Here is a 21,336-nt window from a genome sequence, read left to right as displayed (position 1 = left end):
GGAAACGTCGGCACCAGCTAAAGATGCTCATTTTCGGTTTGTTTGTTTTATCAGCTTAAAAAAGTCAGAGGGGAAGTGTGGGTTGGACAGCCCCTGTCAGAACCAGACGGGATGGACGGGCTCTGTTCAGTCGTCCCACTCACAGCCTGGCTAATGCCCTTTGCTTGCAGTCACTGGTATCTTTGCAGCCTCTATGTTTCTGCAGAGACAGGACGAAAGAACTCTGGGTTAATTTATCTACCCAGAGCCAATGGGTCTCACTTTGATTCAGTACAGGTCTGTGCTTTGATATGAGGACGTACCCAGGGAGGGGAGAAGGCAGAGTCAGATAATTGCAATAGGAACCATACTCCCACCTGCCACAAAAGGTCAGCGTAATGACCAGACCTCACTAAAACCCTTGATTCTCTATGCAGAATTTCTCCTTCTCTCCTACAACTCCTGTCTCTGCCTTGAGGACTGGGATATCAACGCAGGGAGACACTAAGGCTTGGTCTACACTACCCCCCTAATTCGAACTAAGGTACGCAACTTCAGCTACATGAATAACGTAGCTGAAGTCGCAGTACCTTAGTTCGAACTTACCTTGGTCCACACTCGGCAGGCAGGCTCCCCCGTCGACTCCGCGGTACTCCTCTCGCCGAGCTGGAGTACCGCAGTCGACGGCGAGCACTTCCGGGTTCGACTTATCGCGTCCAGACTAGACGCGATAAGTCGAACCCAGAAGTTCGATTTCCAGCCGTCGAACTAGCGGGTAAGTGTAGCCAAGGCCTAAGGACTGGCGTTACCGCAAGGGAAGTCACCAGTCCAAACCATCCACATTTTTGAGTCTTGGTTGCCTTTTCATTAGGGATTTCCCTGAGCTGGTCCCCTCATCCTTGTCCAGTGGATACAAGTGTCCGATGGATATAAGTGCTACTGTCTCTGTCCCCTTTTCACTTGGAGAGAGGAGAGGAGTGGCTGACACTGGTGTTTGCACTGACATTCTTTGCCTGTGTTGGCTAAGTCAGACAAGGCCTCATCAGTTGCTGTGAAGCTTAGAGACTATCCTCTGATCCATAGCAGGGGAGATAAGGCATGCTGCTCTTTGAGACCTGAGACTAAAACCCACCAGCTGCCCAACTGGGACCACATGACACCAGCAACTTGCTCTGCGTGGGAGCCACTGTTTAAGAGTGAGTGGGGGATTTTTGCTCCCTGACCTAGTGGAAACTGGGAGAGTGTCTCAGTGATGTTTTTGCTTGCCGTCAAGGAAGTCTGTGTGTGTTTGTGTGAGTATGTGTTTGTATGTGAGAGCATGTGTTTGTGCAAGATGACTGGACATTAATATGCACTTGGGTTCGGCGCCAACCTGCGTTTGCCCATGGTGCAGCATGGGAACTTCATTCATGGGACTATTATGCCCAGCGCTTGCTGAAATGGTATTTTACCACAGAAATGTGGCAAAGAAAAAGGACTGAAATAGGGAGACTGACAATCTAGGGTAGCAAATATACTATGCAGGTGTTAGAGTTGAGGGAGGGGGTGTCTCACAGATGGCGCTGCATTGTCCAGAATGGTGTTTCCAGCCGTTCTGGCTGAGAGCATCTGATTCGCTATACCCGATCAGCTCTAGTATCCTGTCTCTGCAGTGGCCTATCTTGATGCTTCAAAGGCTGGTGAAATAAAACAATGCACCTGGCCAATTGTGCAAGGCTTTAAATGTGGGAAAATTACTTCCCAACTTTTGTGGCAATCAGCTGATGCCCCGAGGCCAGAGATTTGATCGCTCGTAACTTAGCACGTCGAAATACAATGTCAGTATTGTTCATCAAGTGAGCTAACCTCCTTGAAATCTAGGCATCAACCCCGGATTCTCTCACCTTATGTGGCTGTGAGGGTCACAGCTGTGTGAAGTAGCATGGCCTTCCATTTGTTTTCAATATACCTACCCTTATTGTTACTGAGAGAGCCCTTGTTTTCTTCTTATGAGACATCTCAAAAATGAGGGGCTGATTGTTATGTAAACCCTGTCATGTTTGTAACCCTTCTTGGGACTTATTCAGTCCAGGCCATTTCTTAAAGGGCACGATCAACTTGAAATCCAAGTCAGTTTCAAAAACTGAGCCAGGTATGTAAGTTGCAGGGCTCACACCATCCTCTGCCATTTTTTGTAGCTCTCCACTCACATTTTCCTGTTCCCATGTTGCTGTGAGAACTTCCCACACAAACAGCAAAGGTTAAGGTCCTGGTCTGGAACTCTTGAGTTCAATTCCCAGCTTTCATGCTCTCCTGTTGTGACCTTGGGCACATTACTTAATCTCGCCGTGCCTGAGGGTCCCATGGGGATAATAATACATCCTTCCCTGCCTTACCAGGGTGTTGTGAGGATAAATCCATAACTACTTGGGAGGTTCTCAGACATGGCAGTGCTGGGGGCTATATGAGCAGACAGAGAGAATTAAAGGTTGGGATCTCCATGGAGGGACCCTTATGGCTCTATGGAGTCTCATCAACTTCCTTGGGACTCTGTGTGCGGATAAGAGTCTCCGCTTCTAGGATAGGTCCTTATCCGGGGGAAACGGGGGAAACAGTGAAACTGGCTACACACAAATGTACCGCCAACCGCACGTGTTCAGAAATCGTGAGTCAAGCCCCCGAAATCATGAGACTGGCTTAAAAATCGTGGGATTAGAAAAAATAACATTGACGTTCTTTTTATTTGTCTCCTGGCATTGGCTCATTTTCAAGCTTTTCTCCACATCCATGAAGGCCAGAAGTTTCCTTTTTGTTTTAAATGAAAGCTCAGCTTCTGAGGTAATAACCAGATTCCAGCAGCTGGGGCTTTAAGAAAAACACCAAGTATCAGGGGATTCGGATGAAATCACAAGAGCTGGCAACAAGGATGGGGTTTTCAAAAGCCCTTCTTTAGCCCTGGCCAAGTTGTGCTCCCCTTGACGTCAGTGAGAGCTTTACGACAGACTTCAGGGAGAGCAGAAGACTCCAGTGCTGACTGAGGGCCTTGAAAGATCCCATCCAAAGTGCTGATAAAAGAGAGAACTATTTTTTCTCGAATCTCATTAGTTTGTAGTGTTGTTTGGGCAGGAAAAAAAAGGAAAAATATCTTCAGACTCCGCTGTTTGTGCTCAGCAATACACGTAGCTAAGCTGTGATCAGCATTGATTGAGCTGCATCTGCCTCCACTTTAGAGCTGGTCAGAAAGTGGTGATGATTTTTCACAAAATTTGGAAATTGTTAACATTCTGCAGACAAACCCATTCAGAATTTTTATCAACATTTGCTGGTTTTCATTTTGCAAATTTCAGGTTTTTTCCTACCGCTGGTCAGAAAATGGGTTTATTTTTCTGCCGAAAATTTAGATGTTTCATCCAAAAAAAAAAAAAAAGGTTTTGGCTTGATGAAAAGGAAATTTTCCGAGGAAAGCAGACACAGTGGGTGAAGATTTTGTTGAAAACTCAAGTTTCCACTGAAAAACAGCTACAACCAAAAATGTTCATTAAGCCCATGATTTTCCCCCTTTTCCACCCGTTTTTCCATTTTCCTAGTAAAAGTGATTGAAAAGGGGAAAGAAAGAGGGGGAGGAAGGGGGGGCAAATGGAATCCAAGCATCAACAAAAATTCAGTTGTGGTTTCGTAAAAATTATTGAAAATTTTGAAAAATAAATCCTTTTTTTTTACTGAAAAATCCCCATTTTTCAAACTGCCATTTTTCAACAACAAAAATTTCACTGAAAACTGCCAGCCAGCTCTCCCTGGCATGTCGCATAGTCAAAAGCGTGAGTCAGGCATGTGGCCCAAGGTGCAGCTACCCAAGGAAGACTGATAAGCGTTTTCCGGCACAGGTGCAGCTGCAATGGTGCGACCAATGGCAGAACCTGTAGCGTAGGCAGGGTGCAAGCAGTAAGATAATATAGTGGTAAAAACACCTATGTCCTGTCAACACTACAGCCTCCATGTCGATAGCACCGGAACAGCCACCCCAATGCTTACACATTTTCTTAGGCCGGCTGTGATTAAAAGGGGTATCTCCCCATTATGGCAGACCACGGCAGATTTCTCACCTACTGGCAATTTTAGGTTAACAAATTGGTTTAAAAAGAAAAAGGAATTGAAAAACTTGGGGCTAAGATCTGTCCTTAGCTGCACCTGTGCAACCCCGCTGAGATCTAGCGGCGTGTCTGGGGGGGAAACGAAAAGCCTTGGGAGCTAGAAAGATGTAACCAACTTTTTAGCCTCTGTACAGCTAAGACTCATCAGAAGTTCCCAAAGGCTGCCGTTTGTCTCACTGTTTCCTTGTGTAACCCACACACCTTCTGGGTGTGGCACTTGTAATGCCGACAGACCTTGGTTATCGGCGGGCGGGATCGAACCATGGACCTCTAGAGCTTTGTGCATGAACCTCTACTGCATGAGCTAAAAGCCAACTGCCTGTTAGCTAAGGTTGTACAGCAGACTCATTTATCTCTCTCTCTAAGCAGTCTCGGTGCCCCTAGATGGGACAGAACACCACACCCAGGAGGTGTGCGGGTTACATTTGTACTCCACTGTCCGCCTGTTGTACCCCCGTTGTCTCTTATCTTATGCTTAGATTGGAAGCTCCTTGGGACAGAGGCTGTCTTTTTGTTCTGTGTTTGTACAGCGCCTAGCACAATGGGGCTCTGGTTCATGCCTGGGCTCCTAGGGGCTACCACAACACAACCCTTCAATACCAGTAACGTCCCAGGTGCTTTTTCAGCCATCAGCTCCTCTGTGATCAGAACAGGATTCTCCCCCCTTTCCCCATCCCTCCCGCCAGCACCTACCTGGTTCCTAGTTAAAAACAACCACTGGTCTTTTAAGCTGCATTTCTGGGTTTCATGGCAATGCTGGCTAATCTAACAGTAAAAAGCTCTGCCATTATTTGGCTCTGAGACTTGGGAGTCTGCCCAGCTCTGACACACACACACACACACACACACACACACACACACACACACACACACACACACACACACACACACACACACACACACGTGCTCCTTTCTCCAGAGTGAGAGCAATGCCTCTCCTCCTCCCCTAGTCAGTCAGGGAGGGCTGGAACTTCAGGGAAAGAGTTACACCTACTGCAACATTCTCGCTAGCTGCTTTCAACCTGTGCTGCAGGGATTTCAGCCAGCAAAATCTCCTCTTGCCGGAACTTCTCTGAGCGTCTCCACTTCACAGCCACCATGGATCTCCTGCAGCTTGTGGGGTGCTGCACAGTGACCGAGGACTCGGCTGAGGGGGCAGCAAGACGATAAATTTCAGGAGAGGTCTTTCCTGCTGCAACAGGTAAGGGCACGCTGCTCGCTGCCTTTGCAAACTCAAAATGACTCAGGGAGCCCTGTGCAGCATGGTCTGGGGGGAAGCCCAGGGAGGATGGACAGATCTAGGATTGTCAGGGGCGACTTCATGAAACCGTGCTTGTATGTGAGTAAATAGATTTAACCACAAACAGCCCAAGCCTAAAGATATATACTTTTAGCAAAAAAAACCCAACCAACCAACAACTTTTTGTTATTCTTTCATTCTTTCCCTTGCTCTTGTCAGTCCTAGTATGAGGAATTGTGAACTGGGCTAGGGAAAGCTGGTGTACAATGTTGGCATGTGTTGCCCCAGGTTCGAGCAGGGCAGTAGCCTTTTCAGTTCATTCCTGTAAACTTTCCCAAGAGTTCGGGGCAGACCGTCACGTCCGGTGAATGGACTCCGTACAGCAGCTCAGATTGAATCCCCCAGGGAATGCAAGCGAAACGAACATGATTTATCGATGCATTGTGTGCAGGCTGTTTTTACACCAGGCTTTACCTTACTATTTCCTGTTACGCTACCACGAGGCCAGCTCAATTGTACAGAAGGAGCGCTTGTGTAGGCAAGGCACTCGGCATTTTTACTACCCGGACAGCTAACCGCACTCAGAGTGAATCTAGACAGCAAGGTGGTGAAGACGCCAGGGCCCCTCGCACCTTGCCTACCCTGGCGCTCCCACCTCTGTTGCTGATAGGGCTGCAAAGGTGGGAAATTAAGGGAAAAGCTCAGCGGAAGCAAGGCCTCGGTGTTTGCTTGGCATTCACGTGGGCGTGGGCACATATAATGTGTGTGTTTGTGTCAATGCATGTATGCTTCTTTGGGCATGTATGCAGCCCTGATAGCAATCGCCATCTACATCCCTTCGTAAACGCAGCTCAATGAACATGCAGCTGCTCTTTCCCCAGCACACATGTTGCACGGCAGAAAGGGGAAAGAAGAGAAAAAGGGGCACGCGGGCACTTGCAGCATGGAGATAATCTACGAAAGCCCTTAGCAGCAGCAATCAGGTAATTAACCTCCTGAGGGAATTAAAAGCAGACCAGGTGGAATGCAAGAATCCATAAGGACAAAGATCACCTCTGCAATGACATCTGTTGCTTGGGATAGTTAGAAAAAACCTGGAGCTTTCTTCTAAAAAAAAAAATGCTATCATGTTAACAAAAGTTTGAAAACTCTTTATTTTTCCGTGATTCTACCAATTCACAGGCTGATGGGCACTGGCACATACACCTGTGCAAGCCCCGGAGCTGCTGCCAGGACTGTAGGTTAGCTCATACTTATCTGGGCCGAAAATGGTTACAAGTGGCATTGGGTCTGAGGTGGGAAAGGGAAGGTGCCTGCACAGGTAGTACGGATGCTTCATGGTCCCAGCGGCATCATTTGCAGTTTGCCGTTTAGAAGCCTCACCTCTCCCAGCCACTCAGAGATCCAGGAACCTTCCATGCTGCAGAGGGGAAGATGTCCGGGTGACTGGGCTGTCCAGATTGCGAGCTAGCGAAGCAAGTCCCGCTGCGAGGTCGAGACTGAAAAGCAAACACTTTGTATCCCACCTTTGAGGAAAGTTGGGCAGTCTCAGCATTTAGTGATGCTGAAATCATTTGACTTCTTGTTGTGCTACCTTATCACCTCTTAATATCCAGCGCTATCTGGCTTATCTGAAGTAGTTCAGGGACATCAGACTTTGAGATAAATGAAGTTGGGGGTCATTGGGGGATTTATTGTGTAAGAGAACCAGTTTAGGATTTTATTCTGTAGTTACGTCTTGAGCTATATACTGCCCTTGTTTGCATCACCTACACACGCACACAACCGCCTCTTATAATCCGGAACATTTTTTTTAAAATGCACCCAAACTTCACTCTCTGCAGGGGCCATTCTTTTCTGAAGCACTTCCCACTTGCTAATATTTTTACTCTGAGTGAACTTTAAAGAGGAAGCTTTTGCAGAAGCTGCGGGTCTCCTGGCCCTTTAAAGAAATAAGCATCACTCTTATGGGGGGGAAAAGGGAGTAACTAACTCACACCTGGAATCAAACATCTATTAGAAACCAATTCATGTTGCATTATGCTCGTTGGACAACAGCTCTTGGCTCCAGTGCAAGTCACTCAGGATCATCGTGCCAGCCCGTTGCAACCAAAATGGTATTTTTGTTGTGAGCATGTGTTTATTTGTGTTCACCCCTGTGCATATGTGGTATGTGTGTGTGTCTGTGCATATATCAGTGGCTATTTGTAAGTCTCCACCAGTGCAAACGCATAATAGGATTAAGAAGCATCAGACCTTTTTGGAAAAGCCAGTGCCCCGTTGTCCTGTTAGAAGTCTGATTAGCTGAACAAGCAGTTTGTCCTCTCTGCTGCGGTTTTCCTTGGCAGGCGGGCAGGTTTGTTGCAAAGAAACTTTCCTTCCTGGTTCTTGGAAGAAAGAGCTGGGCGGTGTTTGAAGAGAGCAGAGCAGATTGTGGGGTATTTTTAGGAAGCAGAAAGGTTTGTAGCTAGGGACTGATCATGGTTTAGATAGAAACTGCAAATAAATTCTTTAGGTAGAGACACTGTCGATATAGTATGTATGTCATACTTACCAGGTAGGCAGAGCTATCGCTATATAAGATACTTATATCTATTATTAAGCAACAGGTCGATGTAGAGAGAATGTGAATAGATATCTACTACTCCATATCGATCTACTCTGGATAAATATTGTAGGTAGATGGCGACACTTTAAAAGCGTATCTTCAGTAGACGGTATATAGAGAGAAGTCCCGAGTTGATAAGATCTCATTGAGACAAAGTGTGACTGTGACAACAGCCCACTGTGACTACCTGCAAACATACCTGTCTCTACGGTTAGCTTGCTCTCCCCACCACATTTGTCACCGATCACACACTGTCACATACCCAGATGGTGAGCTCTCTGGGGCAGGGACTGTCTGGGTTATTTGCTTGTACAGCATCTAGAAATACACCTCTACCCCGATATAATGCGACCTGATAGAACATGAATTCGGATATAATGTGGTAAAGCGGTGCTCTGGTGGGGCGGGGCTGCGCACTCCGGCGGATCAAAGGTTTCACCTAAACGTGGTAAGATTTTTTGGCTCCCGAGGACAGCGTTCTATCGGGGTAGAGGTGTAACTCGTGAGAACGATAGTATTACAGCGCTGCTTAGGGAGACAATCTCCCTGCATTTACTAACGGCGTGCAGGACTGGTCTTTTTATAGGCTATCTGGGCAGCTCTTCCATTGGCTGAAACATCTGCCCTGTGGAATTTTACAGCGCACATTTCTGTAGAACAGCTCCCCAGAGATCTGCCCGTGAACCTTTTGCAGTGTGCAGCTGAATTTGTTGACTCATCCCCATCACCCTACTTTATACACACACTCTGAACGCAAGGAAGCGTCTGGAAGGACCAGTGCAGAGGACTCAACGCTGCTGTAGACCGAGCAGAAAATTGGCTTGATGGGGCACGTGTGCCCTGGGACCAGAACTAACAACCAGCAGGTGAATTGGGTTGCTGAGAAAGGAAGTCGGCAACGGAGATGGGTCATATAAATTATATCAATCAAATGATATCCCTGGGAGAGAATCGGAATTCTCCTGTGAGTCTGTTTGGGATAGAGAGGCTGGGAAGGGAGCGTAAGTGCTAGCAGGATGTCTACACGGCAATCGGGAGGTGCAAATACAGCACATACGACGCATACCTGAGCTAGCTGTGATCGGGCTAGCAGCGTAGCTGTGGCGGCATGGGCTAGCCCCCTTAGTGCATGCTGGGGGTCCTTGGAGGGACTGTACTCCAACCGCTCTCCATGCCACCCCCTACCCTTGCTGCCACGACTAACCTGCTACCCTGCTTGGTCAAAGCTAGCTCAGGTACACCTCTACCCCGATATAACACGAATTCGGATATAACGCGGTAAAGCAGTGCTCCGGGGGGGCGGAGCTGCACACGCCGGTGGATCAAACCAAGTTCGATATAATGCGATTTCACCTATAACCCGGTAAGATTTTTTGGTTCCCGAGGACAACGTTCTATCGAGGTAGAGGTGTATGTCCGCACACGCTGCTGTCACACCTCCCAACTGCAGCGCAGATAGACATACCCTGGGTTCCAGAGCCCTTTTCTGGGGCCAGTCCTGCAGGCAGACGGGAGCTCTGTGCATAGGCGGTTGGCAGGAGTGACTCCCAAAAGATTCTGGACAAGTGGCTTTTAAATAAAAATAAATATGAAATGACGTGTTAGCAGCCGGAGCAAAGAGAGACAATGACTGATCCAAAAGGAGTTCTCTCCCGGCATGAGACTTGCAGGGGCTCACCACCTCCTCCTACAGCTTTGTCTTGGCTTGGTTTGAATTTGTGGCTCTTTGTGGCTGAGGTGAAGGCAGTACATAGGAAATTGCCAGGGACAGGCAGGCGGAAGCCCGCCCACATCTAAAGGCCCCACCCCTTCCCCCAGCCCAAGGGAAGGAGCCACTGGACCCAGGCGTCAAAAGAGTTTGGGGACAACAAATGATAAAACAGGAATGGGAGTGAGCTCAGAGGGTCAAAAGCAAGGATCCCGAGTGGGACACCGAGCAGAGAACCCCGGACCGTGCTCACTGCTCCTCGAAGGCATCCAGGGAGCCAGTGGATGTGGCCCAAAGGAATCTGCCCAGAGACACGACCCAAGGGAAGATCGAAAGCAGGCCCCACAGTCGCAAAGCACCTCCCCATTCAGCTTCCTTCTCCTGGTGTGGTGGACAGCCGCCTTGGAGGAGGCAGATGAGAAGGTCTCGTGACTTTGTGGGACCACGGATGGAGTGTGCAAGGAGCAGGAGGTACAGGGAGAAGTGGCACCAAAACCTGAGGAGAAGGTTCTGTAGGAGCTGGAAAAGGGGCTGCAGCCTGGTGCACTTGAGATCGACGTGCGCCAGGGCCTCCCTCACGCCACAGAAGGGGCAAGTGTCGGGGAGGGGGTGAGAGGTACAGGCAGTATTAGTTGGAGCAGAGCGGATGTTGTGGGTGAGTTGGTGCTGCGCGTCAGAAATGGAGAATCCTGAAGATCAGACTTTCCAGCCCTTGCCAAAACTAGGAGTACTCTCAATGTCCCAGCGCAATGGGATTTCCATCCTGTCCTGTTACTGGCTGTTCCGCAGCCAAACCTCTCTCACTCCCCCAGAGTGTTCCCTAATATTCAGCCTGCACGTTGCCTTTCTGAATTTCTTCCTATGCCTCCTACTTATACCCATGTGCACTGTACTCAATCACTCCTCCCCACGCTTGGTATTTATATGCTGCATGTAGGAATAGATTCCCATGTCTAGGGGCGGTCATTATTTGTCCGCGCTATACCACAGTTAGTTCAGTGACTCCTTCCATATTCCAAAGCCGTTCACATTGCCCATCTCCAAAACCGCATTCCAGGGTCTCTATCTTTCGGGCAATGACGTGCCTGTGACTGACCCCAATACTCCAGGTGCGGTCCCACGGGAGCCATAAAGAGCCACCCTGCTCCCTGCCGGAATAAAATTATTACTCGCCTCCCTCTGCGAGCTTGCTTTCCAGGCAGGCTCTTTCTCAAGCTCCCGTGGTTGCTGTCCTCAGCATCACCCATTCGAGGTGGCACGTCGCAGGCACCCCCACTCCTCCCATGCTGCGCCGCGGTATCTAACTGCTGGGATAGGAAGGATCACTGCCTCTGGAACCCAGTAGAACACGGGATAGGTTGCAAAAGCTGCCGATTGCCGAATGGGATCAGTGAAGAAGAGGAGCTGGGAGATGAAGGAAATCTGGCCTCTAGGAGGGAGAGAGCGCAAGCAGGGAGGGGTTTAGACTAACACACCTGCCCACCGATGTATGTGGCACAGACTCGGGTGCCTTGTTGCGTTCACCTCCTACTCAAAACCAGGTGGAATCCCTGGGAGTAACACCACACAGCGCGGCTGCTGATGCTGGCCAGTGTTCAATAGCCCAACTGCTCCCGCCTTCCTTGCCCTGTGATCGATGTCAAGACTGGCCGGCTAGACCTAGGCTGGTTGCTCTGTGGGGTTTGAGTCACTCCCTCTTGCTGGCGGGGCTGGAAGAAGCTGGAAAGGCCGCAGAGGGGCCAGGTCACTTAATTGCTTGATGCCTCCATTTCCCTGTCTGTGAAATGGGGACAATGATGTTCACCCTCCTCCACGGGGGGTTGTGAGACATAGCGTTTATGAAGTGCTCTGAAGGCCTCATGAGAATGGAACCAGATCAGTGCCAAGCTGCATTACAAGTATTAACCTGGGCTGATGTTGCTGACGTTCACCGACCCTCCCAGCGATACTCCAAGCTCAAGCCGCCTGACCTTCTCCTGTGGTTAGCAGACCAGCTCACAGAGGGGTATAGAAACAGTGACATCTCTGCAGGCAATCATCTTCTATCTACTCTAGGCATGTATACAGCCCTCAAAGCCAGGGCCGGGGCAGTGCCCTGTTGCTGGTGATCTTCTCGGTCTCTTTCCTTAGCTGGTTTGATAGCTCAGTGGTTTAAGCATTGGCCTGTTAAACCCAGGGTAGTGAGTTCAATCCTTGAGGGGGCCATTTAGGGATCTGGGGCAAAAATCCATCTGGGGATTGGTCCTGCTTTGAGCAGCGGGTTGGACTAGATGATTTCCTAAGGTCCCTTCCAACCCTGATATTCTATGATTTAAAGGGATGCTGTCCAGTCAAGTCTGCCCCCAAACACACTTTCACATCACATACAGCATTACCAACCCCAAATGTTCAAAAATCATGAGTCAGCCCCCCCACAAAAAATCACAAGATTGGCTTAAAAATCATGAGATTTTAAAAATAATAAAACTGGGGCTCTTTTTATTTGTCTTCTGGCGGTGTAGTGCTTAGGGTTCGCCTTTTCAAGTTTTACTTCACAACTATGAGGGCTGGAAACATTCTTTTCTTTTAAAAATGAAAACAGAGATTCACATGAATCCAGGAGCTGGTGCTTTAAGAAAAGCCCCTAATATCAGGAGACGACATTCATGCTAAAATCATGTGAGTTGGCAACACTGACACTTAAGACTAATAGAAATGGTTCCATCACATTGTTTTTATTTTTTAAAGTCCAGTGGAACCCTGTATTAAACAGCAACAATCTGCCTCTTTAGCCCTGGTAATGCAAACATGGCAGGATTATGCTAATACATGAGCACACGGCAGTGAAACTGACTAGAAACTATCTAGCTACAAGATCAAATGGACCAGCCTTTTTAACATTGACCAAGCAGAGAAAATGGCAAATTGTAAACAAACGGCATGAATTGTGAAAAGCCAATAAGATTTTTTTTCAAGAGGGTTCAGTGTCAATCAAAAGTGTTATTAGTGACATGGATAAATGTCCTCTTTAAAAATATATACTTTTTAATCCTACATTTTCTATATTGAACAACAGTAATTATTTTCTGGTTGATTTCATTTTGCAATGTTTGGCCCTAACTGAATTTCTCATGCTGTGTTCCTCCTGGTCAGGTACATACTGAGCTAGGAGAAGGTGCATTCCTGGAGTCCTTCCCCCCTCGGGCTTGGCTCCCACCTTGCTAAATAATTTGCTCCCTTAGCTCTGTCCCGTCTTCCTTTGTGACCCTTGCACTTTAGAACCACAATAAAACTGACCCTGTCATTTGTAATTTGAGCAGCTACAGGGCTTTCCGCCCCCCCTTACAACCTTTGGCGAAGAGGTAGGCATGTGTCTACCTGTTTGTCCTGTGAGAAGTATTCTGGCTGGGCTTTGTGCAAAGTTTTAAACAGGTGAGTGGGAAATGAAGGGGAGGAGCAGGGCAGGGAATATATGACGCAGGGTGGGTAGATGTCCTGCAAGAAATAAAAAGGGGGGTGGTACCGAGAATGGGAATCCCAAATCCAGTCTTTCCTCCAGGTCTCATGGAAAAAGGGCATTTCTAGGAGCAGAGTTCAGGTTGTATGCAGAGTGCATTTCTAGGAGCAGAGTGCTTGTGTGTGATTTTACCCCCATAGACAACTTTTGCCACAGCCGGGTGTACAGCCCAGGTCACAGTATTCTTGTTTCAGAGTAGCAGCCGTGTTAGTCTGTATCCGCAAAAAGAAGAACAGGAGTACTTGTGGCACCTTAGAGACTAACAAATTTATTAGAGCATAAGCTTTCGTGGACTACAGCCCACTTCTTCTTGTGTCACTTCTTGAGTCACTGCTCCGAAAGACATGGAAGGGATTTGTTTTTCTTGCTTCCTATAGAAAATAACCTGCCGAAAAGCTTGTCCATTTTGAATATTAACATTTAATAGAGAATAATGTCACTCCTATAGAATCCTATAGGGTAATCGAATCACGGAAAGGATTTCATTCTCTATTAATCTATAGGCAAAACCCAGACCCTATACAGGATGCTACACCTAAATCATGATTCAGGAACCCTGAACTAGGCAGCAGAAACCTTAGAGTTATGTACTTCCCCTCACCTTAAAGCCTCTTCTCCCTTAATGCCCTACTCCCTCACCAGGCCAGTGTCATACACCCTGCACACGATTTCCTGTTTATTGTGATATTAAATTCAGTTTATTTTACACCCTTCACCTACACAGCCTAATCTGTAGGGTTTCAAAGTCATAGAAACCTACTAGAGTTCTGCAGAGCTTTACTGGTTCCATTGCTGTAAAATTCTATCGGCCTTTTCCTAAAGGGTTTTCCCCTCATCCCCTGAGTCCTAGGATAGGCCATAACGGACCAGTTTTGCTCCCATGGGCAATTCATTTTCCCCAGCTTTCTGCCTGAGCTTTGTCACTGCTTTCTTAAGTGTTCTGGTTCCATCTCTGACCCGTTTTTCTTGTGAGCTTAGTCCGTGTGAAAGGTATCAGGTAAACAGTTCCAGAGACAGAAGTCATGCCCGAGCAGCAGCAGTGTTGTGGAATCAATCCTTTTGCTGCCCCTCGCATGCGATCTGTAAAAACCTGACCTGTGGGAGTGAGAGGGTAATCCCAGCTGTGAGCACACTGACCTCTGCTGACATTAGGGTGCCAACAGCGGTGGTGGTTCTTCAAATGTGGACACTGACCTGTCCACTGGGACCTGGTGACTGGGGAGCCACCAGATTCATTGCACGTAAGAACCTACCAAACAGAGATCTGAGTGGAGGCATCTTGAAGATTTTAAAGCTAGATTCTGAGATAGTTAAGGTTTTTTTGCGTTCAGATTTGTTTAAAAATATCTGCTGCTTCCTATGCCTGAAGTTTAGCCCCAATGTACCAAACCCTAGAACACCCAGTCTCTTCACAACAGAACATTTCTTTTAAGAAGGAGGAAGTGAACTTTAACAGACGTGCAGCACATCATATCTTAAGGAGCACCAAACTCTATTCTATTCCATGCTCCTCTCTGCAGTAGCTGAGCACCATCCAGTGAACCAACATGACTACACATCTGTCACCTGTTGGCTTTCACATCCTCTTTTCCTATTCCCACCTACCAAAAAAAAAAAAAGATCTCCAGCTAGTGCCACTTCATACGCTCTGAGGATATCTTTACTGCCTGAATTATATGAAAGCTTTGTAAGAGAAACAGCGTCCTCCCAGGAGGTTTCTGGTTCCTTTCCCTTCCATCACATTACCTAAGTAAAGAATGACCTCACACTTGGAAGCTCCAGGTGCTGGCTTCCGGAAACCATCTGACTGAACCTACCAATGTGGCTAAAGTCTAAACCTAAAACCTACACAGCACTGAGGAACCCAAGGTACTGTGCCACACCTGAATGGAGAACAGAATAAATAGAAACTGCATTGAGTCATCTCCTTGCACTGGAAAGTAAGAGCTCTAGTGCAAGGGAAAGGATGGCCCCATATCACTTCACTGGAAGAGGCTGGGTTTTTTAATAACACTGACACCATCCACTCTTTAAACTCTATGTGTCTCCTTACTCCTGCCCACGGATAAACCAAAAGACAACCTGAGGGTGTGACTAGGTTAGGGAAATAAGAGCACAGCAGTGTTATTCACGCTATGATTTTCCTGCATGCTCAGCTTCAGAGCTTCCCCTTTTGGAGAAGTCTGATCAAATTTAATAAGGAAGACACCAATGGGTGCCATCGATATTTAGTAGGGGTTATAGAATCTGCAAACCTATTGAATTTGACACGGGATGTTCTCCTTTCTTTAGACTTTTAAAGTCACCCAGTAGAAGAGAGAGGATTCTCCATTCAATTCTATAGAATGGTTAAAAATAACCCCAGAAAGATTACTGTTTTCTATTAAATTCTATAGGGCTTTGTCCCAAATGAACCTTAGCTCAGTAGTTCTCCCAGTGTGGTCCTTGTAATCTGCAGACAGGAATTTTCAGGAGGAATAAGCAGTGGGAGCGTGGAGTGTTAGAAAGGCAGGTGGGTCCATGAGCAGCTCTCTTAGGAAGTGGTCAGCAGAACAAAAATGTTAGAGAACCTCTGACTTCAGTGACTGTGCTTCCCTTGGGCCCACACGTGGGAGAGTTTGAAAACAGGGATTATTGTCCACTCACAAAATGAAAAGGGGGAAAAATCTATAGGAATTTCATTGCTATTTCAGGAGAGCAGGAAGGGAAGGGAACATTCTAGTATTGGCTAAGTGCAAAATTCTGCTGTCCCATTTGCAAACACAGCTTCTATTGACTTGAGTGGGAATTGCACAAACACACGCTTGGGGTTAGAATTCGGCCATAGTTATGTATGTAAAAATAATATCAGTAGTTGCGCATGCTGAGATAAGGGTAATTAAACTGACTGCTTTAGGGCATAGGTTAATAACGGCGGGAGTCAGGAGGAATGTTTTAGCATATGCTAAAGCATTAAGCATTGGCCCTGCTAGAGAAAAGATACCAGACATGAAAGTTAATGGTCTGATGCCATTTGGAAAATCCTATCTTCTTAAGTGATGTCCGTCTCTTTCACATTTTTTTTTTTTAAATGCTGGCTCACTCTCCTCACGTGTATTGGAAGAGACAAAAAACTCTTCCTGCTTTGCAGTCCTATGGGACACACACACACTCAAACACACCCACATGTCTTCCTTCTAGGTTCCGCCATTAAAACGTTGTAGAGGAGCAGCTTCAGACAAGTCCCTACATGTTGCCAGACTCTTTTGCTCTCTTAAGTAGCAAGCAGATCTTTTAACACAGCTCTCAGACTTAGAAGAAACTGCACGTCTCTCTTGATAGATTCGCCTTGTCCTCCCGGGATTTTTTTAAGCACATGTGTGTTGCATCGTTTGCTCAGGACTCAGTGAGTGTCGAGTTTTTGGGAAACAAAATAATATAGTAGCAAAGATTTTGCCAGCTCTGTACCAAATCCACATGACATTGGCTTTTGCTTCTCATTCTGATATTTGCACTTCCCTGTGACCCATGCCACATATGCAATAGCTAAACTTCAGTTGTCTTGTTCCGGAAAGGAAGGAGTACCAGTCAATTAGACTGCTGGATGACAGACCTTTACTTATTCATGAAGGCTGGGTGTGAAGGATAGTGTCTAGTGTACAGCCCTTTATTGGCCATCTCAGCAAGAGACGCTGACATACATGCACACAAACTTGGGTTTGGATCATTTGTTCCTCATGTTTGGTTTAACTAGGAAATTGAACCAGTCCCGGCTTTTAAAGAGATGAATCTTGAAAAAGCACCTGGAAAAACAAGTCCTTCTTGTTTAAATTAGTAAGGTGCCAAACAACTGGCAGGTACTTGATATGCAATTTGAATATAAAAGAAGAAGGGACAGTCCCAGAGAGTGATCTCCTGGGATATCCAAGGGAAATAGAGGCACCTATAAATAGCTTGAATTATCAGTGAATATCCCCAGTTTCATCCCTTAATGCAAAGAGAAATGTATTCATCTAGCTTTATAAAAAATACCCTGGCCATTTAAAAACCATTGTCACCCTCGCTAATAACATTTCTCCATATTAATTACACATCTGCTGCCCTTCAGTGATGTCACAGTCATGTCTTTGTGACAGTCACATTCATGATGAGAACGTTGTTAATCCACAGACTGAGGTGTGATGCTAGTGAAGGAACCTGGCAGCAGGGGCAGTAGGATTGTACCTACCGCAGAAACACTCGTGTCTTGGTACTCAGCAAGAGGAAGGAACCTCAGAAAGCACACAACAGCTCAGCCAGGTTTCAGTAAAACATGGGACATCGCCTCAGCAGGATTCAAAGAAGGACTAAACATTTATAGGAATAAAATGGTCACCCTAAGTTGTAATAGCTATTGCTAAAAAAGGAGAGTTTTGGAAGGGACCGAAAACCTCATGCACCAGGGTTTAATGCCATCTCTAGCTAGTAGGGATTAGGATGAGATTAGGGCAGATTGTCCCACATCTCTCCACAATGGAGTTTCCCTGAGGCACTTTGTGCTGGCCACTGTCAGAGATAGGAGACTGGACTAGACAGACCATGGTTCTGATCAAGTCTGGTAATTCCTGTGTTCCTATTTTGTGACATTTGCTGGAGAGTGATACTGTTTCTTTAAATCAGGTCCTGCTGGATGTGAGCATAATGCGTAGTTCAATCACATCCTTACCTTGCGTTGCATCTTCTTTCATGCTGTAACATACGAGATTTAATATAACTACCCCCTATCCATGTTAGCTAACAGACTAATTGTCCGTTCTTTGCCTCCCTTCAGGGCCCAAGGAGACACCCTGCCTCACGCACCATGGAAGTTGCTACAAAGAAGAGTGTCCTGAGCTCTGCTTGTTTTCTGATGCATTGTCTGGTCTGCCTGGGGAGCTCTGAGAAAGGCAACTCCTCCCCCTTGCATTTTACCCACCCCTTTTATAACGCCACAATCTATGAGAATTCTGCCCCCAAGACCTACGTCGAGAGCTACGTCAAAATGGGCATTTACGTGAGGGACCCAGAGTGGGCCGTCAAATACAGAATAGCTTCCGGGGACAGCGACAGTCTCTTTAAAACCGAGGAGCACACGGTTGGGGATTTCTGCTTCTTGAGGATCAGAATGAGGAGCGGGAACACGGCGCTTTTAAACAGGGAGGTCAAAGACAATTACATGTTGATCATTCAAGCCACGGAGAAAGCCTTTGCCTATGAAGCGTGGGCCAAAGTGCTGATCCACGTTCTGGACAGGAATGACTTGAAGCCTCTCTTTTCACCCCCCTCGTACAAAGTTACCATCAGAGAAGACACACCTCCGAAAACTGCCATCAGTGTGCTCAGCGCCACAGATGCTGACCTGGGTCAGAATGCCGAGTTTTATTACGCCCTCCACACTCGCTCACACTTGTTCACGGTGCACCCCACCAGCGGAGTAGTGATGACGGCCGGGAGGCTGAATGGTACATACCGAGGGAAACATCAGCTGCAGGTCCTGGCTGTGGACCGAATGCGGAAAATCTCCGAGGGCAATGGATTCGGAAACCTAGCTAGTCTGGTGGTCCAAGTGGAGCCATCTGCCGGGAAGCCCCCAGCTATTACCTCAGTGATAGGGACACCAGCTGACTCTGCCGAGGACCTCCTCTATGCAACATTGCTTGTGGAAGCTAGTGGTTCAGAACCCGGGATCGAGTCCGTTGATATTGTGGCCGGAGATCCAGGAAGGCATTTCAAAGCCATGAAATCCTTTGTTGGGAGCAATGAGTTCATGATTGTGTCAACCAAAGAGATCAACTGGTTGGCTAACCCCTCTGGTTTCAATCTAAGTCTGCAGGCCAAGGACAAGAGCAAACCACCTCTGTGCTCGCAGATTAGAGTTATCCACATACCTCCTTCCAAGTACGTCTCTGCCAGATTTCAGCGGGAAGTGTACAGAGTCCAGCTCAGTGAATTTTCCCCACCTGGGAGCCAAGTTGCTATGGCTAAAATCACTCCAGTCTTTCCAAAACTGAAATATATTTTGAGACCCACCCCCGACAGCACAGGGTTTAAAATCAACCCTCAAACCGGGCTCATAACTACAGTCAGAACGATGGACTTCCAAGACCAGTCTCACTTTGAGCTTGAAGTTACAACAGCCAACAGTCAGGCCTACGCCACTGTTGCCATTGATATCATTGATTGCAACAACCATGCTCCAACTTTTACTCAGTCTTCCTACCATGGCACCTTTGATGAAAACGTCCCGCCTGGCACCAGTGTTTTAACAGTGCAGGCTACAGACCATGACCATGGGGAGAATGCCTTTGTCACCTACAGCATAGCCAACAAGAAAGCAGTTCCATTTGTCATTGACCGATACTCAGGCATCATCTCCACCTCCAAGCCAATGGACTATGAACTGATGCAGAGATGGTACCATCTGCGTGTGTGGGCATCAGACTGGGGATCCCCCTTCCGCCATGAGACCGAGGTTTACGTTTCCCTCATTCTGAACAACCTGAATGACAATGCCCCAGTGTTCGAGAAGGCAAACTGCAATGGAAGCATCCCACGGGACTTCTCTATTGGGCACCCCGTGGTCACAGTATCTGCCATTGATGTAGATGACCTGCAGCACGTAAGATACCAAATCACGTCTGGCAATGAGCTGCAGCATTTTGACCTGAATCCCATCTCTGGAGTCATTTCCCTTAGAACCTCTCTCAGAGATCTTCCTGCTGGGCAGTCACCCCTCTATTCTCTGAAAATAACTGCAACAGATGAAGAGAACTATGCTTCACCTACATTTGTTAACATCACTGTGGTCAGCGCAGGCTTCCCAGTCCGCATGCAGTGCGAGGAGACGGGGGTGCTGCAGCAGCTGACGGAGAATATAATCCACTCCATCGAGTCTCTGTCTCAGGACCAAGGCTTGGAGGAGGAAACATCTGTGAACCTGTATCATGTGAATCATCATGCACCTCAGTTTGATGACAACTTTCCAAGGTCTATCGATATCATGGAGACTGCCCCAGTCAACTCAACCATTGTTGACCTTGCAGCTGTTGACCCCGACACTGGCTTTAATGGCAAACTGGTCTATGTGATCACTGATGGAAATGAAGACAGTTGCTTTACAATTGACATAGAAATGGGTCTCCTCCAAGTTCTCTCCCCTTTAGACCATGAACGAACCAGCTTCTACATCCTTAACATTACTGTGTATGACCTTGGCACTCCTCAGAGGTCATCATGGAAACTCTTGGCTGTGAATGTGTTGGATGCCAACGACAATGCTCCTAAATTCCCACCAGGTGCGTATGGGGTGATGATACCAGAAGATGTAACAACAGGGACAACTGTAGCACAGGTGAAAGCAGAAGATGCTGATACAGATGACAATGGGAAGGTAAAATATTCCCTCCTAGCCCCCACTGATAAATTTGTCATTAACAGTATCACCGGGGAGGTGACAGTGACTGGCCCCTTGGACAGAGAATTGTGGCCTCGCTATGTGCTGAAAATAGAAGCCAGGGACCAGCCTAGAACGGGCCACCAGCTGTTTTCGGTCACTGATCTGGTTGTGACTTTGGAAGATGTAAATGACAACTCCCCACACTGCATCCCAGCCCTGAACCATGTGAAGGTCCCTGAGGACCTGCCCCTGGGGACCATTCTGCTCTTCCTGGAAGCCTTTGATCCTGATGCTGGCTCTGGGGGAGAGGTAAAATATAGTCTTATCAACAACGAGGAGAGGACGTTCCACATGGAGAGGTTGACGGGGGCTCTCCGGGTGGAGAAAGAGCTGGACTATGAGACGAGGAACTTTTACAATCTGACCATACAAGTCAGCGATGGCGGGAGGCCCATCTCTCGCTCTTCATTTTGCCACGTGGCAGTTGATGTCCTTGACGTCAACGAGAACCTACACCCTCCTCGCTTTGCCTCCTTTGTGTTCAGCGGCGGGGTGCAGGAGAACAGCCCCGAGGGCACGTCGGTGATGACGGTAACAGCTCAGGATGGCGATAAGGGGAAGGATGGAGAACTCCAATATTTCATCCGAGAGGGCACTGGCCTGGCCGTCTTCCGCATTGAAGAAGACACAGGTAATGACGGGCCAGTGTAAGGGTATGTCAGGGGGCTCTGTGAAGATTGGCTTAAATGACATCCCGTGGTTGGTCTGAATTTTGACCCAAC

At 47.4% G+C, this 21,336-nt stretch overlaps 1 protein-coding gene across 1 annotated transcript in view; it reads left to right on the top strand.

Annotated features, from left to right (window-relative positions):
• The first annotated feature begins 5,058 nt into the window (after positions 1–5,058).
• FAT2 (FAT atypical cadherin 2) overlaps positions 5,059–21,336 on the top strand; it is an 80,752-nt gene continuing 64,474 nt past the window's right edge. Inside the window, exons 1-2 of the mRNA XM_005295894.4 lie at positions 5,059–5,310; positions 17,951–21,245. Coding sequence (XP_005295951.2) covers positions 17,981–21,245 — 3,265 coding nt within the window. The 5' untranslated portion in view covers positions 5,059–5,310; positions 17,951–17,980. The remainder of the gene's footprint in view (positions 5,311–17,950; positions 21,246–21,336) is intronic.

The sequence above is a fragment of the Chrysemys picta genome, chromosome 8 (assembly GCF_011386835.1).
Source record: "Chrysemys picta bellii isolate R12L10 chromosome 8, ASM1138683v2, whole genome shotgun sequence".
In the NCBI taxonomy this organism is placed as follows: Eukaryota; Metazoa; Chordata; order Testudines; family Emydidae; genus Chrysemys; species Chrysemys picta.
This window is presented reverse-complemented; position numbering and strand designations above follow the sequence as displayed.